The sequence below is a fragment of the Ambystoma mexicanum genome, chromosome 5q, assembly GCF_040938575.1.
Source record: "Ambystoma mexicanum isolate Mex_15411 chromosome 5q, UKY_AmexF1_1, whole genome shotgun sequence".
NCBI classification, from domain to species: domain Eukaryota; kingdom Metazoa; phylum Chordata; class Amphibia; order Caudata; family Ambystomatidae; genus Ambystoma; species Ambystoma mexicanum.
The window spans coordinates 358,340,578-358,360,176 of record NC_090933.1 but is presented as its reverse complement, the minus strand read 5'-3'; the positions used below and the strand labels follow the sequence as shown (position 1 = coordinate 358,360,176).

Here is a 19,599-nt window from a genome sequence, read left to right as displayed (position 1 = left end):
CTCCACTGGTTAGCAATGAAGGAACGCATCACATTCAAATCCATGACACTGGTCCACCGTTGTCTATACAGAACAGCCCCTGCCTACCTCAAGCAGGAATTTAAATGGTATGAACCAAGTCGTAGCCTTAGATCTGAAAATCAGGGACTACTGGATTCAGGCCCCTCTAGAAAAAAAGCTACGGGCCTGGGCAGAGACTTCTCTACCAAAGCCCCTTCCAGCTGGACTGAGTTACCCTGTCATCTCAGACTCAAAAGCAATTTCCAAATTTTCAGGAAACAATTAAAAACTACTCTTTTTAGGTAGCTCCTCAACTACTGTCTACTTCTCCTCTAATCCGACACTGCTGTCACTATTCTTCTCGTTGTCCTGTGTTTCATTCTGTCCGTGTGTCCTTGTTCGCGCCCTGATGCTTGCGAGCTTTGGCGCGTTAGGAATATATAAATAAATAAATAAATACAAAATAAAATTCACCCATCTCTTCTTGCTGGTGTTTCCTAAATTAGTACCTCAGGCTAGCCAGGATAAAAGTCTGACAGTATTCCCGACAGCAGTCTCCCAGAGGAGGGAAGCCAAAACCTGGTCTTTGTGGGTGCAGTTTTATCTTCTTAAGAGTCAATAGGGCCTTATTACTCCCTGACAGCACAAGTCTCTGAGCATCTTCTACATTGTTGTGCACACCTCAGCTTTCACTAGCACACAAAGGTAGCTGAAAAGATATAGAATCTCTGGGTGGACGTTCATTTTGATCGGGTTTATTGGTCCTAAATTGTAGTTTTATCCATCTCTCAAAGTCCACCTCCAGCACAGCCTTGACTCGGTCCGGGTTGTATGTAAAGATGTTGTGTGACTCTTAATACTTTATTTTCCTCGGCTACCACTTCAGCAGGAAGTATTTTTAATCGTGCTTGCAGAACATTGGAGATATACAACATGCATGACTTAGCCATGTTTTTTCGCCAAACTCCTTAATAAGGTCTAACAGGCATCAAAAATGTTCAGGAGCATGTCATCTGCAAATAACAATACCCTGTGTTCACTGTCACCTATCTCAATGCCTTATTTTGGCACTCTTACTAAAATAGGTTTTCCAGTGACATGTCAAAGAGACTAGGTGGCACCATCTCACCCTGCTTTGGGCCTGATTCATGGAAGTCTTTTATAATGGTGCAATTCCATAGGAAAACGTTCCATGAATCAGGACCTTTGTCTCTTTCGCTAATGGTATCCAGATGGAAAGGGCCCCATTAGTGTTGACCCTTGTCGCAGCGCCTTCATAGAGGGCCCACACATTGTTGAAAACTACCTCACCTAGGTTCATCCTTTTCATGACTGCAAATAAATAATCCCATGGGAACATTGTCAAAGGTCTGCTCTGCCGCCAGGCTGATGGAGAGATGGTGTTCTAGGCTGCCTTTAGTGTGTTGAAGGCTTGCCCAGAATCTGCCTTCTGTTAGCATTCCCATTTATTCATCTGCTAAAACCCACTTGGTTTAGATGGATTACTTTGTCTATGAGAGTGTCTGGTATTTCTTGCTGTACCATAAACCAATACCATGGCAGCCTTGCTGGAGTGCAGCGACTTGCTTGGACACTGCTGGGGGCGCTTTGATACGCAATGGAAAGGGAGTTGAATTGGAGTCAGACTTTGGCTGGAAGTCAGTGATGGGTCAAGTGAATGGCTGCTGCGTTGTGTGCTCTTTGGATTCAATGACAGGATAGCCTTTGATGCTCTGTTGCCACAACAACTGTGAAATCAAGCATCAGATCGATGTCATGTGGAAACGGCTTCTGACCAGTATTCTGTGGTTCCAGGGCAAGAGGGTTTTCCTAGAAGAATCACAGGGTTTTTGGCCGTCTTGTTGGGTTGAAGCTAGTCTACCATCTCTGCCAGCAGAGGAATTGTCATAGAGTGCATTGCCTTAGTTGAGCAGTTGAGTAATACTGTGCTCTCATTAACACAAGCCCACCCAAAATCCACTTTTTAACAGGAAAAAGCACCAGGAATTAGTTCCATCTCCATGCACTTACAAACATTTCCCTTCAGAAACAGCTGAGAAAAGATAAGTACGATTTGGAAGTATGTATTGGTATAGAAATATGTTAAACAATACGCTGTTATGAAACCATTTCTGCCCAGAACACAGGTAAACAGAACAAGATGCCAGGAACTCCATGGCAATTCCATATTAAGGCTTCAGCTCTGGATGAGCAAGTGTCTATCATGTTCTCGCATGTGCACCCAGAGCAGTGGCGCCCAAACCACTGCTTTTGCACATAGTAGTAGAGTGTTGTATATATGAAATCATTAACAACTCATTCCTTTTCAAAATGTCATACCTTCTTGCTGGAATGTCACAGCAGAGTAATGATGGAATTCATATTCAACTTCTGGGATGTCACAGGAAGCGGATATGACCTTTTTCTTGTCCCCATGGTCTCCCAAAATGCCAAGCTGCATCAATCCGCGGATCTCCTGCATTTCTCCCCTCTTCTTATCCATGGGGTAGCTTTCAATTGTGGGGTGTATTACACCTCAGGGTTCCGAGTCAGATCATAGACACTTCGAGCTTTGGGGATGTGCAGGTCTTTGACATATGCAAATGACAAATTAAATATGCAAATTTCATTTGATTGAGGAAAGTGCACAAATAAGAAAACTAATCATTAAGACCCAGGGGTTGCTTGTCCATTATGGGCAAGGGGACGTCGACCCAGTGGTACCCTTGCCCATTATGGAGGAGCCAGCCCAGTGAAACACTGAGCTCTCCTTCAGCTGCTTTTTCCAGCTGAGCGAGTGCTAATGAGCTGGATGAACTGTCAGAGAAACACTGTTTCCCTTTGACAGTTCAGTTCCCCAACCGCACATGCTCAATGGGCCATGCAAGGCTGGGGGCATTTTGCTTCCCCAGCCTTGCATAGCTCCTTGGAAATGCTGGCTGGGGAACTGCATGTCTGTATGTGCAAGGGGGCACTCCTGTACCTCCTCGCCAGAGGCGTAGACAGGGTAGGACCTGAGCAGGCAAAGCCCACCCAAAATCTGTAAATGCCCACTCAGCAGCGTTGTGTGGGCATTTACAGATGTTAATGTCTCTGTGGTGGGCCCAACTACATTAGCTTCAGGCCCCACTTGTTAGACAATCCTGGCTACACCTGTGCTCCACGCACTTACAGACAGAGCAGGCCGGAGCTGGGCGTTTCAGCGCCCACGCTCAGGCCGATGCATGCATGTGCAGGAACCAGGAAGCTCTTGCCTCTCGATTCCTGTTCATGATGCAGGAGCTGGAGCACTGGAAAGGAAACTTCAGGAGAAGAGCAGAAGGTACTCTTATGAACATTTAAATGTGTTTATGGATTTGTGTATGCTAGTGTTTAGAGTGAGTGTATGATGATGGGTGCTCGTGTGAATGATTGAGTTCTTGCTGTGTGAATGTGTGTGTGTGTTTGTGTTGGTCCGTGGAGCTGATTTTGGAGAGTGGGGGGGTGAAAGGCGCTGTGGGGCCCACGGGACAGGGATGGTATCTTTTTTCTGCACATCTATCATAGATGTCCAGTAAAAAATAGATGTCCATTAAAAAATACCATGCCTGCTCCCTAAGCCCCCCAGAGCCAATTGCAAACTGTTTGGCTTTTTACCCAATTCTTTTCAAAAGTGGGCTCTAAAACGCAACATTTGAACCCATTATTTTAATAAATGTCCCTCACGAGAACACTCCCCTGCCCCGAACTCCATTGATTGGTTGGGGCTCCTTCCATATGCTCCGTCGCTATGGTATATCTGGGGGAAATATTTATGTCCCTACACTTAAAGAATTCACCAGCCGCCACTGTTAACACCTGAAAAAAGGGGAGCCCTCCCTATGACGTCGTTGGCAAAGTGTCAAAAGTGCACATTGCTTAGACCTAAAACACTATATTCAAATATTCCCCACAGACAAAAACCTGAAAGGATTTTTCATATGTAACATGTGCAGAGGACTTTTATGTGGTCCTGTGGATAATCCTGACGATCTAGATCCAAATCCTGCTTTGGCACCGTTTGTAACAGGCCGAACACACTAAACTAAGAAATGGGAACAACGTATTTGTGTTTAAATTCCTTAAACACCCAGGGGGGAGGTAGACGTCCACCCTCTGAAGAAAAACAAAATGGCATACGCCGTCCACTTGCATGTTCCCTCGATTTGAGCTCTGGCATTTTCCATTCATGTGAAGGTGAAGAGGAGCAGGAAACGGATGTTACATTCCAGCTGTGCATGGCTCCTCTGCCTTCAAAGGCCACGTGTTTTTATGCCTGCATGAGAATTTCATTCAGGCATAAAAGGGATGGCTTGTAATGGAATCTGCTTGCTTTAGCACCCACTGAAAGCAGGCGGATTCCGTTAGAATCCCTTGTGAATGCCATCTGCCGTGCATTCATGGCTGCATTTCATGTTGTTAGAAAACTGACTGTAGACGCCAGGCATAAAGGCGATTTTGCCTGCATTTGCGCTTTGCTTTTCCACTCAGTTTTGCAGATGTGGAAAATTGCATGGAGGGGACCCACCTGCATGCCATCGCTGATGTTGGCGACACCCTCAATGCAATTCCACTTCTTACAAAACGAAGTCTATTGGGAAGACTAACAGCCAGTTGCGTATCCCAGTGCATATCCGCAACACTCAAAATCAGCAAGCCGCCTCCACGAAGCAACTGCTGCATACAGGGCCTGCTTTGTCTGGCATGAGCTGGCACTGTGCCACTACTTAGGGCGAGGCAACGAGCGCTCTGACAGCTGCCGACCCAGGCTAAATGGGAAAGCATGTTCACTGACATTCCCTCCGCCTGTTTTTGGCAAAGATTAAAACAAAAAAGGGAATATAGTTCAGCAAACCCGAAACATTCCAAGGACGGCGTGGCTTTGCGCGGTTCACAGTAACGCTTGGAAACCGTGCTTACTCCTCCGTGTTGTTTTTCACTTTTGCCAAGGTCGGCTTTCTTTGCCACAATGTTTGGGTCGGCGTAGGAGCGTGCACATGTGCACTCCCCGTTTGCACGTGGCAAAACTGGGAAACGCGCTGCTAGCAACATCCGGCCAACCGCCAGGAAATAACGGTCAACTTGGAGAGTCTCCACTGACTTTCTGGAGACAGTGCTTTTCCAGGAATGTGAAACGCGTTTGCATTGCTTCCCCAGTAAAGTTACCAGATTACTTCATGACAGCGGGGACTCCCAACTCAAGTCCAGAGCTTTCCTTTTACTTCGGTCCACAGGTCTGCAATCTTTGGCTCGCAAGATGTTTCGAAGTACTCTTATTCTCGCCCTAGCCAGCATAGTCAATGGTGAAGGATCATGGGAGTCATAGTAGTCTAAAATATCAAGAGAGTGCCAGGTTGCAGGCCCATACTTTATCCTGTTTCATGCAATTGAAGCGATCCCACAGTACAACTCACAGAAGGCATTTGATGAAAAAATGAAATCCTAGGACAGGGAGCCATCTCTTGAGCCAAGCATAGCTAGTCTAAGTGCATGAATGAGTGTGCAGCTGGGCAATTTCATGGCTGCTTTGACATATTGATTAGGCAGGCCCCGGAGCTCTCCAATTTCCCCATGTCATGTGTGAGTAGGGAATCCAGTCCTGAATTTATGTGTTGCATTCTGGAGCTTGTAGTTTTATTTTTCCCATTTTAAATTTAGGACTACATGTCCCATGATTCAAAGAAAAATAACAGGGCTGGATGCGCTACTCACACATGGAATGGGGACAGTTGTGAGCTCTGACATTCTTCCACGCGTGACCACATTTATTAGAGCACTGTTGTTCCTAAGCACACATTATAGTACAGTTCATTTTAGCTTTGTGTGGGTACAGACCATGAAAGCAACACAACATATGATCAGCAAGCGTAACACACAATGCATTAGCAGATCTTGGAATTGTGCGATGTTTCAAACGGCAATAGTGTACACTATTCTTGTAAGCACACCGTGGTTATACTAACATAATACAATCACATCAAATCTTCTCGAGACAAACGTGGAATAAAATAACATGGACCATCACATGTTCGAGAATCACATAATCAATTACTTGACCTCTGCACATAATAATTCAGTTGCAATATACAAAATAATTGCCAAGACACCGTATGCATGATCATGATCCGACTCAATCACGGCCACTACAAATCCACTAAAAGTAACGCAATACTTATCATTTACTCATAGCATCATAAAATATTGTCCATCACAATAGCAGGTAGGTGGTCACTCACCCAAGATCTCCTCATCCAAGCGCGATGGAGCTACTCGGATACACAACGGGCAGCATTCAGATTGCTAGTGCATTTACAATATGCCAAGCTTTCCTCAGTACAGCGAATATTTGCAGCTTTAAATAATGGTAGCAAATACGTGGCCCTCAGCATTTGGAGGCCATCGCAAAAAAAGCACAACGTGCAAAATGATCTCATCACAAGTTCCACAGACCGGGCAGGTGGCGGAGTTACATCCATGGCAACTTCTTGTGAACCTGGCCATCCTAAATTCGGCTATTCCTTCTAAAGTCTATATAGAGTGCACGTGCATATGATGGTGAAATTGCATCCAAGTACTCCTTAAACAAACCCAAACTCGTGCTTGTTGTGCAGATGCAATTTGCCCGTTCCCAATTGAAGACATGAGTCCTCCAGTTCCTTCCTTGATGGCCACGTGGCTGCAGCTTTTACTCTACATTTGCTATCACTGTCAATCTCGCCCCTTAAGTTCACGGCAAGAAGTCATTGCTTGACATGCATAAGCCAGGCAAGAGATTGCCCTCCTTCTAATGACAAGATGTGCATTAGTGCATCCCTATACTTAGATAGTCCCAGTGTTCCCCAAATCCTAACCCAGTATAACACCGGTTTTAGACTCGCGAGATCCGTTATTGGCCGTAAACCTCTCCCCATGTGGATCAATGCGTTTGGGGAACTCGTAGGGGTCATACGTAGAGTGTTTAAGAACTTATTCTCTATAACTGCTAGAGACTGGGTGCTAATAAATCCCCAAATGTCAGCTCCATAGAGAGCGGACAATATAGTTTGCAAGTTGTAAATCTCAATGGCACGGGATACGCCCCGCCCATCCATGGCAGGCCGAGAACTTTCTTACACCCACACTGTTCTTATCCAAGGTAGCACATGCTTTGGCCGATTGACTGACCATACACTGTTTTCTGCAAATCTAGTGCCTAGTTGTAAAAAGGGACTTGTTCCAGCCTACAGCCATCTACCTTGATGTGCGTTTGGAAGATTTAGGTCTTAGTACAATTACATTAGTTTTTCCTTTGTTTATCTCCAATCTCAGATGTTTACATTTTCTGGTAAAGCTGCCTAGAGTGTGCGTAAGTCCCAATGGAGAAGTGGCGAGTATGACCGCATTGCTGGCAAAGAACAAAGCTGTAGTCCTATCGTTGCCTAGTCTATGGGGATCAAGGCAGTGCTCAGCCACCTCTTCCAAGACCTCATTTATTTAGATGCAGAATAGCAGTGGGGCAAGGACACACCCTGCCTCACTCCTGTTTCTACATCAAACAAGCTTGTCACCCCCCCGCTATGTCCCATTGCACCAGTTTACAGGTTCTGGAGAACTGCCGACAAATGACCAGCTATATTCTTCTTGGTAAGGACCTGCCATAGTAAATCCCTCAGTAAACCCTTAAATGCGGTCTTTAGATCGACAAAGACCACATAAACCTTTCATCTGTTTAATACTGTGCACTTCAGCAGGATTAGATAGAAAGGAAAACTCTGATCAAGGGTACTTTTACCTATTTGGAAACCAGCCTTTAGAAGGTTGATGATCTCACCTTATTCAACCCACCACTGAAGATTCTTTAGAATTACTTTGGCAGATGTTTTACCTGCTGCGTCTAACAGCGAGATCGGGCCATTCCTCCCAGGCAACCCCTTTTCTCTTTTCTTATAAGTTGGGACTATCCCGACCCCTTGCCAGGAAACTGGTACCATTTTCAGGTTAATCACTGCATTAAAGAGGCGCCACAGAACCGGCAATGACTCCAGTGGTTCTATCTTGTAGAGATCAATTGGCATTTTGTCGCGGCTTTTTGTCCCTTCGCGAACCAATAGCTTCCTCAGCATCAACTATGGTTAGGCTGAAGCACCCTGCACCTATAATTGATTTGTTCCCAGCTGGTGGCGAAAAATCCAGATCTTCAATAGACGTAGACAGGGCATCCCTGTGTAACTCTTGAAAATGGTTCCACCTCATGTCTGGGCTTATGCTACATTCTAGATCAGCATCGCCATACTCTTCTTTTCCTGTTACTAATTTCCAAAACATTGCAGAATCTCCCCTCTTAGCTGCACCCAACAGGGCATCCTATTTAGCATTGAGAAATTACTTTCTTCTTTTTAAGTACTTGTTTATAGTCGACTCTGAGGGGTCACAGGTGTGTTTGTCCATGGGTGGATTGCTACCAAGGCATAGCATTAGATCCTTCTTTGCGACCCTGCACTTCTCATCGAACCACCCTTTTTTTTGGGGTGTGAGATTCTTAACCTTGGCCATTGGGCTTGTTAATAGGGGATACAGACTTTTGGTTAATATATCAAACTCCAGCACCACACTCTGATCTGAGCACGCTTCTCTACAGGTATTCTCAATACTCGCTAGGGCCACTTGATAAATACCTGGCTTGCTATCGGTCGCTTCAATCTTGGCCCATTTAATGGAGTGTCGGGCATGCCCAGTTACTAAAATATGTGATGACCTGTTTACATTAGGGAACCCACTACATTGCAGCGCCAATAAACGAAAGGCACTAGACAAGGGCTTGTGGTGGCGCTCATGGTGATTCAGGACTTCAAAACTATCGGCTAGGTACCAATCGCTGGCCGAGGTTAAAATACAATCTATTCAAGACGAACCATTATGTCCAATAAAGTTCTCTTTCGCCGACTGATCCTGGCCGGCTCGACCTTTGCAAGCCCTGAAATTGAGTCCATACTAAATGCGGGCTGTATCCATGGCCCGACTATGAGTCCTAGTTGGGTAATCTGCCATGAGTGCTGGAATCTGCCAAGGCGAGTCCTGCTCTTCCCATAATTCATCTAGCTCTCCCAGGGGTTTCAACTGGAGGTTGAGGTCACCGATGACCAAGATATGTATATCCTTCGGGTCGAGGTGTTCCCAGCTGTGTATAAGCTCCTGCATTAAGACCAGGGATACATCCATTAATATCATTTGGCAAATGTGGATTCCTTTCACAGCGGTCGTGCCAGGCATGCTGTACACAAACAGCAGCCAGCCCTGGGAACCGGTTGACTCAAAAAGGACGCTCTCCTTCCCAGCTTTCATTGCAGTAGGAAGCAGAACAGATCTTGAAACAAGGCAGCCTAGCAGTGACGAGGCGGATGGCGCCTCAGGCTCTGCCGCTTCTCAGAGCCACTGATCCAACAGGTGACTGGCTAAAGGCAGTGGCCAAAGTGATACAACAAAAAAGTAGTGCAGCTACACCTGAGAAGAAGGATGTGTTAAGGAGCCGTGAATTCGACGGTAGGATAGGAGACGTGACTTCCCTTTTGGGAGGATAGCTCAGGGGCAACGTGCTTGCCTTGGAAACAAGACGACATGAAGCAACACAGGTTCAATCCCCGGGTCCGCCCTTAGAAACCTCTGGCTATTAGGCGCATTATAAATAACATATCATATCATAAGTGGGGTCTGGCCACAGAAGGGGTTACTCCCACATTATTATTTCATATTGTTCTCTTCATTAAAATAGATTTAATTATGAATGTATTTTTTTCAAACGTGTGTGGGCCCCTATACTAAGAACATGGTTCAAATGAAACTTTCCATGGCATGTATCCCATTCAGGAGGTTCTTCAGCTATATTTTAGTTCACTGTACCTTTCACAGAGAAAGATACATTTGCATAGTGTGGTTAAGATCAGACCGATATGCAAATGGCTAGTTCTGTGAAAGGTAACAATGTGCTAAAACGTGGTTATAGACCCTCGTGGGTCGGATACATGCCATAAAATGGGTTTTTTGAGCCATGTTATTAACTATATGTGCTACCACATGTTTGTGCCGCGTGGGGTTTCACCCTAAGTGACTAAGGGTAATCCAGACGTGGACCCCATTTTCATTGTGCCTACGGAGGCTTAGCTTTACCTCACTGGTGATGGCCAACATGCCAAAACATGCGTCTGGGGTTGCTGATGGTGCTCTTGCTCAGAGGAGAGTTGCCTGGCATTTTGGTGCTGGACTGCCCTTGTGGATGGGACCAGACTGATTTGCAAATGGATATTTCTCCACTGTGAAAAAAACTATTTGATCTAAAACGAGGTTGTAGACCCTCCTGAGGGGGGCACATCCCACTGAACAAGTTATTTGGGCCATGTTTGTTTTTAGTATCACGGGCTCCCACATTTTTGTTAACAGATGTATGTATCTAACCCCGTGAACACTGAGTACCTGTTTTGCAGCAGAAGGGATCTAACCCTGTGCATACTTGTCCATTTTGGGATTTGACCCAGCTATTTATTTAATTTTTGCAACAGGTTTAATTGACCAGGACCGAGAGTGCGCGCCTCACCCTTCTTTATTTTTGCACACAATGCCATGGGAGTCCCGGGCTCCAGAGGCAGCGCCACGGGGTGACTGTGCCCCACTTTGGAGAATCATAAAGATGGTTCTCTCCCCTCCCCCAAATTTGGGAAGGACTTGTGCTGTTGGAGGGGTGTCGGTTGCTGGTCACCTGAACAGAAAAAAACGTTTCACTACAGCTACCACAATCCTTAGAGTCTAATTAGTTACACCTGCTATAGAAAACACAGCCTCCCTGATGATTATTTGAGATAAGAAAGTGCTTGGAGGAGAACAACTACAGACCACAGAACTGCAGCTGATGGAATCTAACCCTGCCAACACTGAGTACCTGTTTTGCAGCAGAAGGGTTCTAACCCTCTGAATACTTGTCCATTTTGGGATTTGACCCAGCTATTTATTTAATTTTTGCAACAGGTTTAATTGACCAGGACTGGTAGTGCGCGCCTCACCCTTCTTTATTTTTGCACAGATGTATTTATTTGCCTGCACAGTCTGGAAAATCTTGGAAAAGTGCAAGGGAGTTGGCCATACAAATTATTTTTTCCATTGTCAGCCCTAAGGTGACATTTTATATTGTGGTACAACAGTTTTAGACCCTTTTAATGTATAATAAAAAACGTCAAAGCTATTTTAGTGGGATGGTGATCTCTGTCTTTGAAAAAAGAATTCAGTGTGACAATGGAATGTCCTGATTCTTTAATAATTTCTTCAAATCTGCCATTCTTTCTCTGTGCAGGTGCTAAAAGATATGTAGTTGGACGTGCTGCTAATCACTGCTAAGTGGTTTAGCAATAGTTTTGTTGTGTGTGCAATAAATGTACATGTTTGACAGCAAAATAAAGCTTACAAACAAAATGATACTTTAATGCAAGCAATAGGTTGTTTATTTTGGCCATCAAGGTCCTGCTGGGGCGTTTCAAGAGCAACCAAATAGGTGTAAATTGCGATGAATATGTGCTCCTCCACTTGTACAGAATACTGCCATAATGTTCCTCTTAAGAACAGTTTACGCATTGTTCTAGTGCTTGCCAACTCAGCACAAGCCAAGTAAAGTGATTAGATTTAAGGAGTCATTCAAGTAACATGAAGATGTATGCCATCACTTCAAAAGAACAGTTCCGGAACTGTAAACATAGTGTTATAAGGTAGTGGAACTATAAACTGTGAAAAATCAACGTAGTGGAATGCAGTTCCAGGCAGTTCTGACTAACTTCGACCACTGGCTACAGCAGACTTCTGGCATGTTTTCAGATGGAAGCCGGATCAGTGAAAGCGTCTGCCCCAGCTTACCAACCTTTTAGAGCTTTACCTGAAATGTGATAGATTCTTCCATTCCCTACCAGTTCCCCACTGCCTTGGTCTGCCATGTGACTGGCTAAACCTGTGGGGCTGTGGGCGGACTAGTTTAGGAGAGTAAGAGAAGATCCCCGAGATGTCATGAAAAGAAGAGTTGAATAATATGTGATCTTAAGGGAGGTTCATGTTACATACACCTGGATATGTTCAGTGTTTACTCGTATTGCGCGTGTTCTCAAATGTGTGCAGAGTGCGGGTGTGTCTTGTGTGAATCCCACATGCGTAGAACACCTGCGTTCTGTTCTGGGGAAGCGGCGAAAGATGGGGAACATATTTAGATTGTGGGCCATTTATGCGCCTGTCACATGGTGAAGTGTAGCTACTGGTTGTTGACCTTCCTGGAATAAAGCTAGCTTGTTTATGATGCACTATCTGGGGAATCAAGGGGAGTAGCCTTTTGGCTATGATTTTAGTATACATTTTGGTGTTGGCATTGATAAGGGAGAGCGGTCTGTAAAATCTGCAGTCCTAAGCGGGCTTCCCAGGTGAAAGGAGTAACATTATAGTTGCTTCACGAAGCAACACAGAACATTTTGCATTTTGTAGGGACTCTTGCCATACCCTCATGAAGTACGGGGCGAGGGTGGTGCAGACGCTTTGCAGAATTCTGTGCTGAGACTTTCTAGGCCTTGAGGGTCTAGTTGTTCCATGCCTCTCATCGGTTCCATGTGTTAATATCCCTGCAAAAATATCGCCATACAAGAATGTCACCATATTATTGCAGCGATATTAACCCATTGAACCTGCAGGGATGACCCTGGCAACTCCCATATTATTTTAAAGGGAGCAGGGGGCACCCCCGCAACCCCGCTCCCATTTACCCCAAATATTATCCCCACTAATAATATCACCTATGGCGGTTGCCGACAACCATATATAAATGGCGATATTATTGCTGGGGATAATATTACCTGATACGCTCTCATCATGCTACTTGCCATTTTGGTCCGCGTTCTTTAGGCGCATTGACCGTGCAGTTGATATTTAAATCTAATATAGTATTCATAGAGCCTGTGTGCAGTATCTTTATAGATTCCTGACATGCAAGGTGGGTTATACCTTGTTAAGATTTAGATTGGATATCTTGTCCACTAGGGCAAACAGGATTAAATGGAAAAGTGAGGCTACTCAGTCGGAAATCTGCAGACACTGCTTTTTGGATAGAGAAACTATACAACATCTCCTTTTGGACTGCATCTCCTTAACACCCCAGAGAGTGATTTGCTTCAAAAAGTTTGTAAACCTTTCCGGGGCTCCACGGGAAAGGTTCCACGGGAATTAGTGCTGGGCAAAGCTTTCGTATTCACTTAGTAAACCCCTGTACCCATTTTTGGCAATGCTAAAATCAGTGGAATGAGGGTCGAAAGTTCTAAAATGTAGCTGAGAATGTGGTTTATTTGTACCAATTGAGTCTCCTTCGTGTTGTAAACAAAGAGGTATTGCCTTTGTGCTATAATAACGTAACAACATTGCCATTTTTAAATCCGAATTTTAAGATATTTTAAGGTATGGTGTGATTATTGATTATTGAATGATGAAATCATGTATATATTTTAACTAATGTATCTGTTTAATGATGAATTTGTGTACATTTCTTTTAACTTGTTTTAAAACTATATGCACAATAAACAATTTATAGTATTGATATCCCCACCCCAGATGGTCGGTACCAGTGGATGTGCCTCAATCAAACCGTGTATTGTATTAAAAAACTAGGGGCCGTCTATGTTAGGACCATACGTGTTTTCCAGGAGGACTTCAACCCCTGGATCCTGCAATGACACATCACGTATCTCCCATCTGGATCTATGTCAGTTTATGTATTCTAATTTTGGAGGATTTGTGTATTAAAATGGATAAATTCCTAGATTGAGTCGAATAATTAGTTAAATATCTGTTACCATCCAATGCTTTGGCAAACTTTTCATTTATCTTGACATTGGTGTGTGTCTCTTGAAGAAAGAGGATGTTAGCTCTGTGTCTGTTCACATAGTCCATGAGCTTTGGTGATTTTGTGGGCTTCCCCATCCCCTTAATATTCCATCTCATTAAACAAATATCAGCCATTATCAGGTGGAGTGTAATTATGATAGCAATACCTCCTTGCAACGTCTGTTATTAACTGTGTTATAAATTGTAATTGACCATCACTGGACACACCATTAGTCAAACACACCTATTGATAACTTCTACCTTCCCCTACAACTCCCCGCCCCACCCCACCCCACCCCATCACTCTTCCATCATCCCAAATAACAACACTCAACAAACCCCATAACAACAAAAAGCAACCTAGCATGGGGGAAGCTGCTATCGATATGTAATGGTCCCACTGTGTTACCTTTGTTGCTGACTCATGATAAGGATATAATTTGTCCCATTAATCCGGATGTGTCCATTCAAGGATGATAAAGCAATGAACGAATGCTCAGTTCCCAGCATTACATCACAGTATCTTGATGCCCGATTCCACCGTTTCCACAGCACTTGTAGACTCTTCTGGATCATTAGTGCGGCTCACTTGAAAACATCACCACATCGCTGCACATCGGTGCACCCTTCTCTCACTGAACACTTGGTATATTTGCAGTGACAACATTCACTGTCTCTTCTGGTATCATGAAGAAGAAAGGTTTATCTTTGTACTGTATCTGCAACCTCAGAGCGAAGAGCATAGCATATTGGACGTATCTCTCCCATAACAATTTCTTTACCCCAGCAAATGACCTGAGCTCTGCCTGTACTGCCGTTGAGAAGTCAGGGTATATGTGGACCTTACCTGACTCGTATTGCAATTATCCCTTCTCATGAGCCACCTGCAGGATCTGTCCCTGTAATTTAGTAACCAGGCTATGATGGACCTTGGTGCAGCTCCCAGTCTTGGCCGCATGGCAGGTGTGAGGAGCGCTCACTCCACGACAAAGTTGGTGGAGAATGTTGGGCTATACGGGATTTGTCATAGTAGTAGACTTCTATTAGTTTCTCTATCAGCCCACATCCTATATTTTCAGGGAACCTTGATAGTGATTTTGGCCCACATCCTATATTTTCAGGGAGCCTTGATAGAGATTTTGGCCCACATCCTATATTTTCAGGGAGCCTTGATAGAGATTCTAGGTCATCACATTTTTGCAGCACCATTTTAAGGTCCTTCGTAGTCGTGCTTTAAGTTCTTGTAAATCATCCTCGGCCATGCTGATTCTGCCCTCTGCTATTCTGGTGCTCTCGTGCTCCATTTTGGCTTTGATGGAGCTGATGCTGGCTGCTATATTATCTAATTTTGTGGGTGTTGACAGACGAAAACCCAGTTTGCAGACTGTTGGGTAGTTGACGCAGGTCTGGGGTAACCTGATCCGCCTGTGCAGCAATCTCGCTAGGCACTGCTCTTGTTTCAGCATGGTTTCGATGCCTGCCTCCTAAAAGCATCCATGTTGCTCTGTTTCTTGGACCTGTCCCATCCCTTTGACATGGTGAGCTCACAGATTAGCCAAGTGGCCCCTGCAGTTAGCCCAAGCATGATTTCATCAGCGGATCTCATAGCTCCTTCTTGTCACACACTATGGCACAGGCTCCTCAGTTAAGCCACGAGGTAAGGGGTGTGGGAGGTACCCCCTCACTGCCCTATTATGCTTCCGGGCCTACGAGGCTGGCGTGGCTCACTGGGCCACATCACGCCCAGGATCCTCCACCCCATGGCCTGAGCCCAGCATGTCCCTCGCACTCTAGCTCGGGACCTCCGGTGTGCTGCACTCACAGCCGGGTAGCTGCTCTGCAGTGTCGTCGCTGTAACATTCAGGCCTGACATCCCGGAGTCTCTCTTGGCTTCGTCCAGGATGCTCCCCGCTCTCACCAGGTCGGTGGAGCCCGGTCACCAGTCCTATCCGGAGAATGCAGCTCTTCGTCATGTAGCATCCACCCACGATCCACGGCCTCGCTCCTCAGCTCTGCTCTCTCAGCAACGCTGCGCCCCAGGATACCCACAGCCCCCCCAATCGCTGTAGCCTTGCTTCCCTGTTGTTGTGAGCTGGTGCCAGCGGGCTCTGCAATCACGGTTTTCTCAGCCATTAGCAGATTTCTGCAGGCGACAAGGATGGAAGCTCAATGCAAGGCAGCCATTTTGCAGGCTGCTCAGCAGCACCCTCAACAGTATTTTATTTCTGATGTGCTAAGAGAATACATGAGTCATGGACTAAACAAAACCACAGCTGTAAATGGTAGATGATGCAGTGGCCAAAGCCATGTTTGGGGAGGTGGCACGGTAAGAGATCTAATTGGTTGGCACTCACATAAAGACCCAAATGGCCTTGATTAGCCTCTCTCTGAGGCACATGAACACCCAATGAGATGCCCCATGTCATCATTGTACAGGTTTAAAATGGTGTTGTCGAGCCATACTCTAGAAGGGTGATCAGTTAGGAAATTCCTTGTTAATGTAATTTATTAAATGTATGATACTGGCTCTTCTGTATAAGGCTCATTGTGTAAAACCATGAATTGTCTTTGTTCGGGGTCATATTTTTGGGAGGTGGATAGTATGCTGGTTTCAATGTCCATTACTGCACTGCTGTATCGGAAATAAACCTTTTGCGGCCTGAGGCAGCTTGTTGGATTACACGGAGATGGATTTGGGTTTCTACAACACATACTGGCAGAAAGAGAATCATACGGGAGATGGATTCAGCTTTAGGGGGCTCACCGTTCTCTCCAAAGAATTTTTCATAGGGTGGTCCCCAACCCTTTTGGTGTTTTTGAAGCCAGGAGTGTGCACGCACATAGCTATTCAAACCACACCCTGTCCGTGCTCTGCGCCAGGGATTAGCGTTTCTGAACATAATGGGGTGTGGCATTCCTGCTCAGTTCCCCGTCTCTGCTCCGATCAAGGAGCAGCCGCGGCTCCTTTTCCATCCAGCCCCCTCCACTATTACTGAGGGGCCGCTGCTCCTGTTGGTCCCTCCTGGATCATGAGGCGCGCTTGCAGCCCACTGTGAGCTGCGTTCGCGTTCCTTTGCAGCTTCTGATCACCATTAAGCAGCAAGGCAGACATCCAAAGAAGGAACTCGAGCATCAGCCTCTCTTGCCTTGTGAGGCGACAAAGCAGTCAAGCGACAACAGGTTGTACAAGTTGCACATGGACATTAAATGTGTGGATTAACCCTGTACTAAAGCTATCAAACACTAACCTAATGTACAAGGAGTGCTAAAGGATCCAAATAACATGTGACAGTAACATGGAAACTGAGCAGTGAGTGGAAGTACTGTTAACTTCAAAAGGGAGTGATTCAGGTATGAGTGACAGCCGAGTACCAAACTACCTAATTGACTCATGTTACCCAGGAAACACCCCTTCCTATCCAACTACTATTACCCTAACCCTCTCTCCGGTTTCCCTAACTATCCACATCCTGTTCCCAAACTCTTCCTGACTCTCTTCCCCCTGTGGCTGGTGGGTGTGTGGATCTCCACTGTGTATCTTTGAGGAATCCCACGCCAACCTACATGGGAGGGTCTCATCTGTGCTGCTTCTGTGATTGTGAGGCCGAAACATGTCTCGGGATACTTGTGGTCTTGTACAAAAGGGAAGTGACTAATCAGTTCCAGGTTGGACTGCATCTTCTGTGGTTGGACCAAGTCTGATTTGCTTATGGTCTTTCTCCTTTTGTAATGGCTTGGCAGGCAAATAATTAAGGTCTGGATGGTTCCCCAGATCAATGCCAGAGGTTAAGATTCATTCCAAACCTTCCAGCCATCACCGCTTTTGTTTTGCTGCGTTGAGAGTGTGGCCAGGACACAGAAGCCTGACACCTATTGACTGTTTTGTGGGTGCAGGTGCAGTTTGTAAGGCCCTTATTACTGCTGAAAGTAATTTTAAGGGTGGGGAAGGTTAGGGTAAACCCCAACATTGATAACTGGGTGGATGATTTGGGGAAAATGGATTCCTTGAAAAAGATAATGCACTAATGTAAATTCACAATATATATAACTACTCAAATGTGGGGCAGATAGAGGCATGGCCTTATTAAATAACTGTTGTCTTTATGCATTTATACAAATCTTGCATTATTTCATATCCTCCATTCATCTTCTCCCCCTTGTACTTCTTCTGCTGTAATACACACTCTGGTAAACCCCACCTCCTGCGCCCAACCTCAACCATTGGTGTCTCTTCAGAAAAAGCTCTAATTTGGGTCATTCTTTTACTGTCCTTAAACTTACAGTGATATATCATTTTGTTGGGGGAGGGGAAGGTGGAGCAGGTTCATGTTACCATTGACAATTCTTTACCCTTTTACCCGCCTCAAATCATGGTGGCTGATTTCATCTACTTAAATAAGGTCACATGCCTTTTGTCTTTGCTATTTCAATCCATTGTATATGTTCAACAAAGAGATTGTTCCATACATGTCACGTTAAAAGATGTAAGTAGTGATCTCAGAGTTTGTAACTATATAAAGCACTGAGCCTGCCACCTTCTATATCGCGAAGCCTCGTACACGGGCACTCTGGGGCCCAGGGGCCTCCTGGGAAAACCAATCCCTTTCAATGATACTGCCCTAAAATCTGGGAAGTGGCACCTACTGGGAAATTCATAAGTTGTTCGCCAGGTGCGAAGTATTTTCAAGAACTCCTAAAACACATAGAAACATGTTATGATGTACAGTTGGGGGCACATTATTCTGTATAATGCCAACTACTGACACAAACATGTGTTGAAGCCCTTTTAAAATCAACTTTTCATTCCACTACTAGGATTCTTCACATGGAGAACTAATTATCCAACTCTCCAAGAGACACTTGCTCTGAGTACACATTTGTTTACATGCAAATAAACCAAATCTAACCATGCTCTGACATGTGGCCCTTACAGAACCATTTGCAATGGGACTTACTGTCATCGGGCAGGTGATTTTCCTGCTCTTCCCGTTCCATCTGTTGACACCAGCCTTCCATGCGATCTTTTTCTGCCTGAAGAAGCTTCAGGAACCAGTGCCCGTCCCGGTGACACACAGACCTCTGGACCGCTTCCAGTGAATCCTCTGTAATGGAATCAATCCATGGGTCCGGAGGAGGCAAAATGGAAGGGTCAAAATCTGCATCAAAGTCATCGTCCACTGCGCAAGCATGGTAATGGTTCCCTGACCCCTGTATGCTAACAGTGGAAGAGCTTCCGTCCCGAGAGTATTGTCTTGACACTTGGCCACAGTACAGATTGTCTCTGTCAAACGAGTCCACTGGGCTGCTGGCAAACTGCTCACGGCGCTCCATGTTGGCCTGCACTGCGGCTGTTACACTGTTCGATCGCGTCAGTCGGCGAAACCTTTGAAAAAGGAAAATAAGAAGGTTAAGTGAATAAGATATTGCAACATGCAAAACCAGGTCTTAAACCATGAAATTAAACCATTAGTCAATACCGCCACCATCTACAGGAAGGTATGACATTGCTGTAATTTACTTTTAGATTTTCAGATTATGTTTAGTTCTGACAAATGAGATCAACATATCAATATCCTTCAAGTGGAAATTAAACAATGTACTCATAACTTAAGGGAGAGATTTGCGCCCTCGCCTTCCTGAGGAACACAAGATCACAAGATGAAAATAGAAAGGCAAATTTTCAATTAATCAGAATGCTAGACTTTTTGGTGG

The 19,599-nt window shown here is 45.1% G+C and overlaps 1 protein-coding gene across 8 annotated transcripts in view; it reads right to left on the bottom strand.

The window, feature by feature from the left end:
* The window catches only part of DLGAP1 (DLG associated protein 1), a 2,039,252-nt gene that overhangs the window by 124,807 nt on the left and 1,894,846 nt on the right, over positions 1–19,599 (bottom strand). For all 8 annotated transcript variants that reach the window (XM_069620841.1, XM_069620846.1, XM_069620840.1 and 5 more), the window contains one exon: positions 18,843–19,270. In XM_069620841.1, the coding sequence (XP_069476942.1) occupies positions 18,843–19,270 (428 nt within the window). The remainder of the gene's footprint in view (positions 1–18,842; positions 19,271–19,599) is intronic.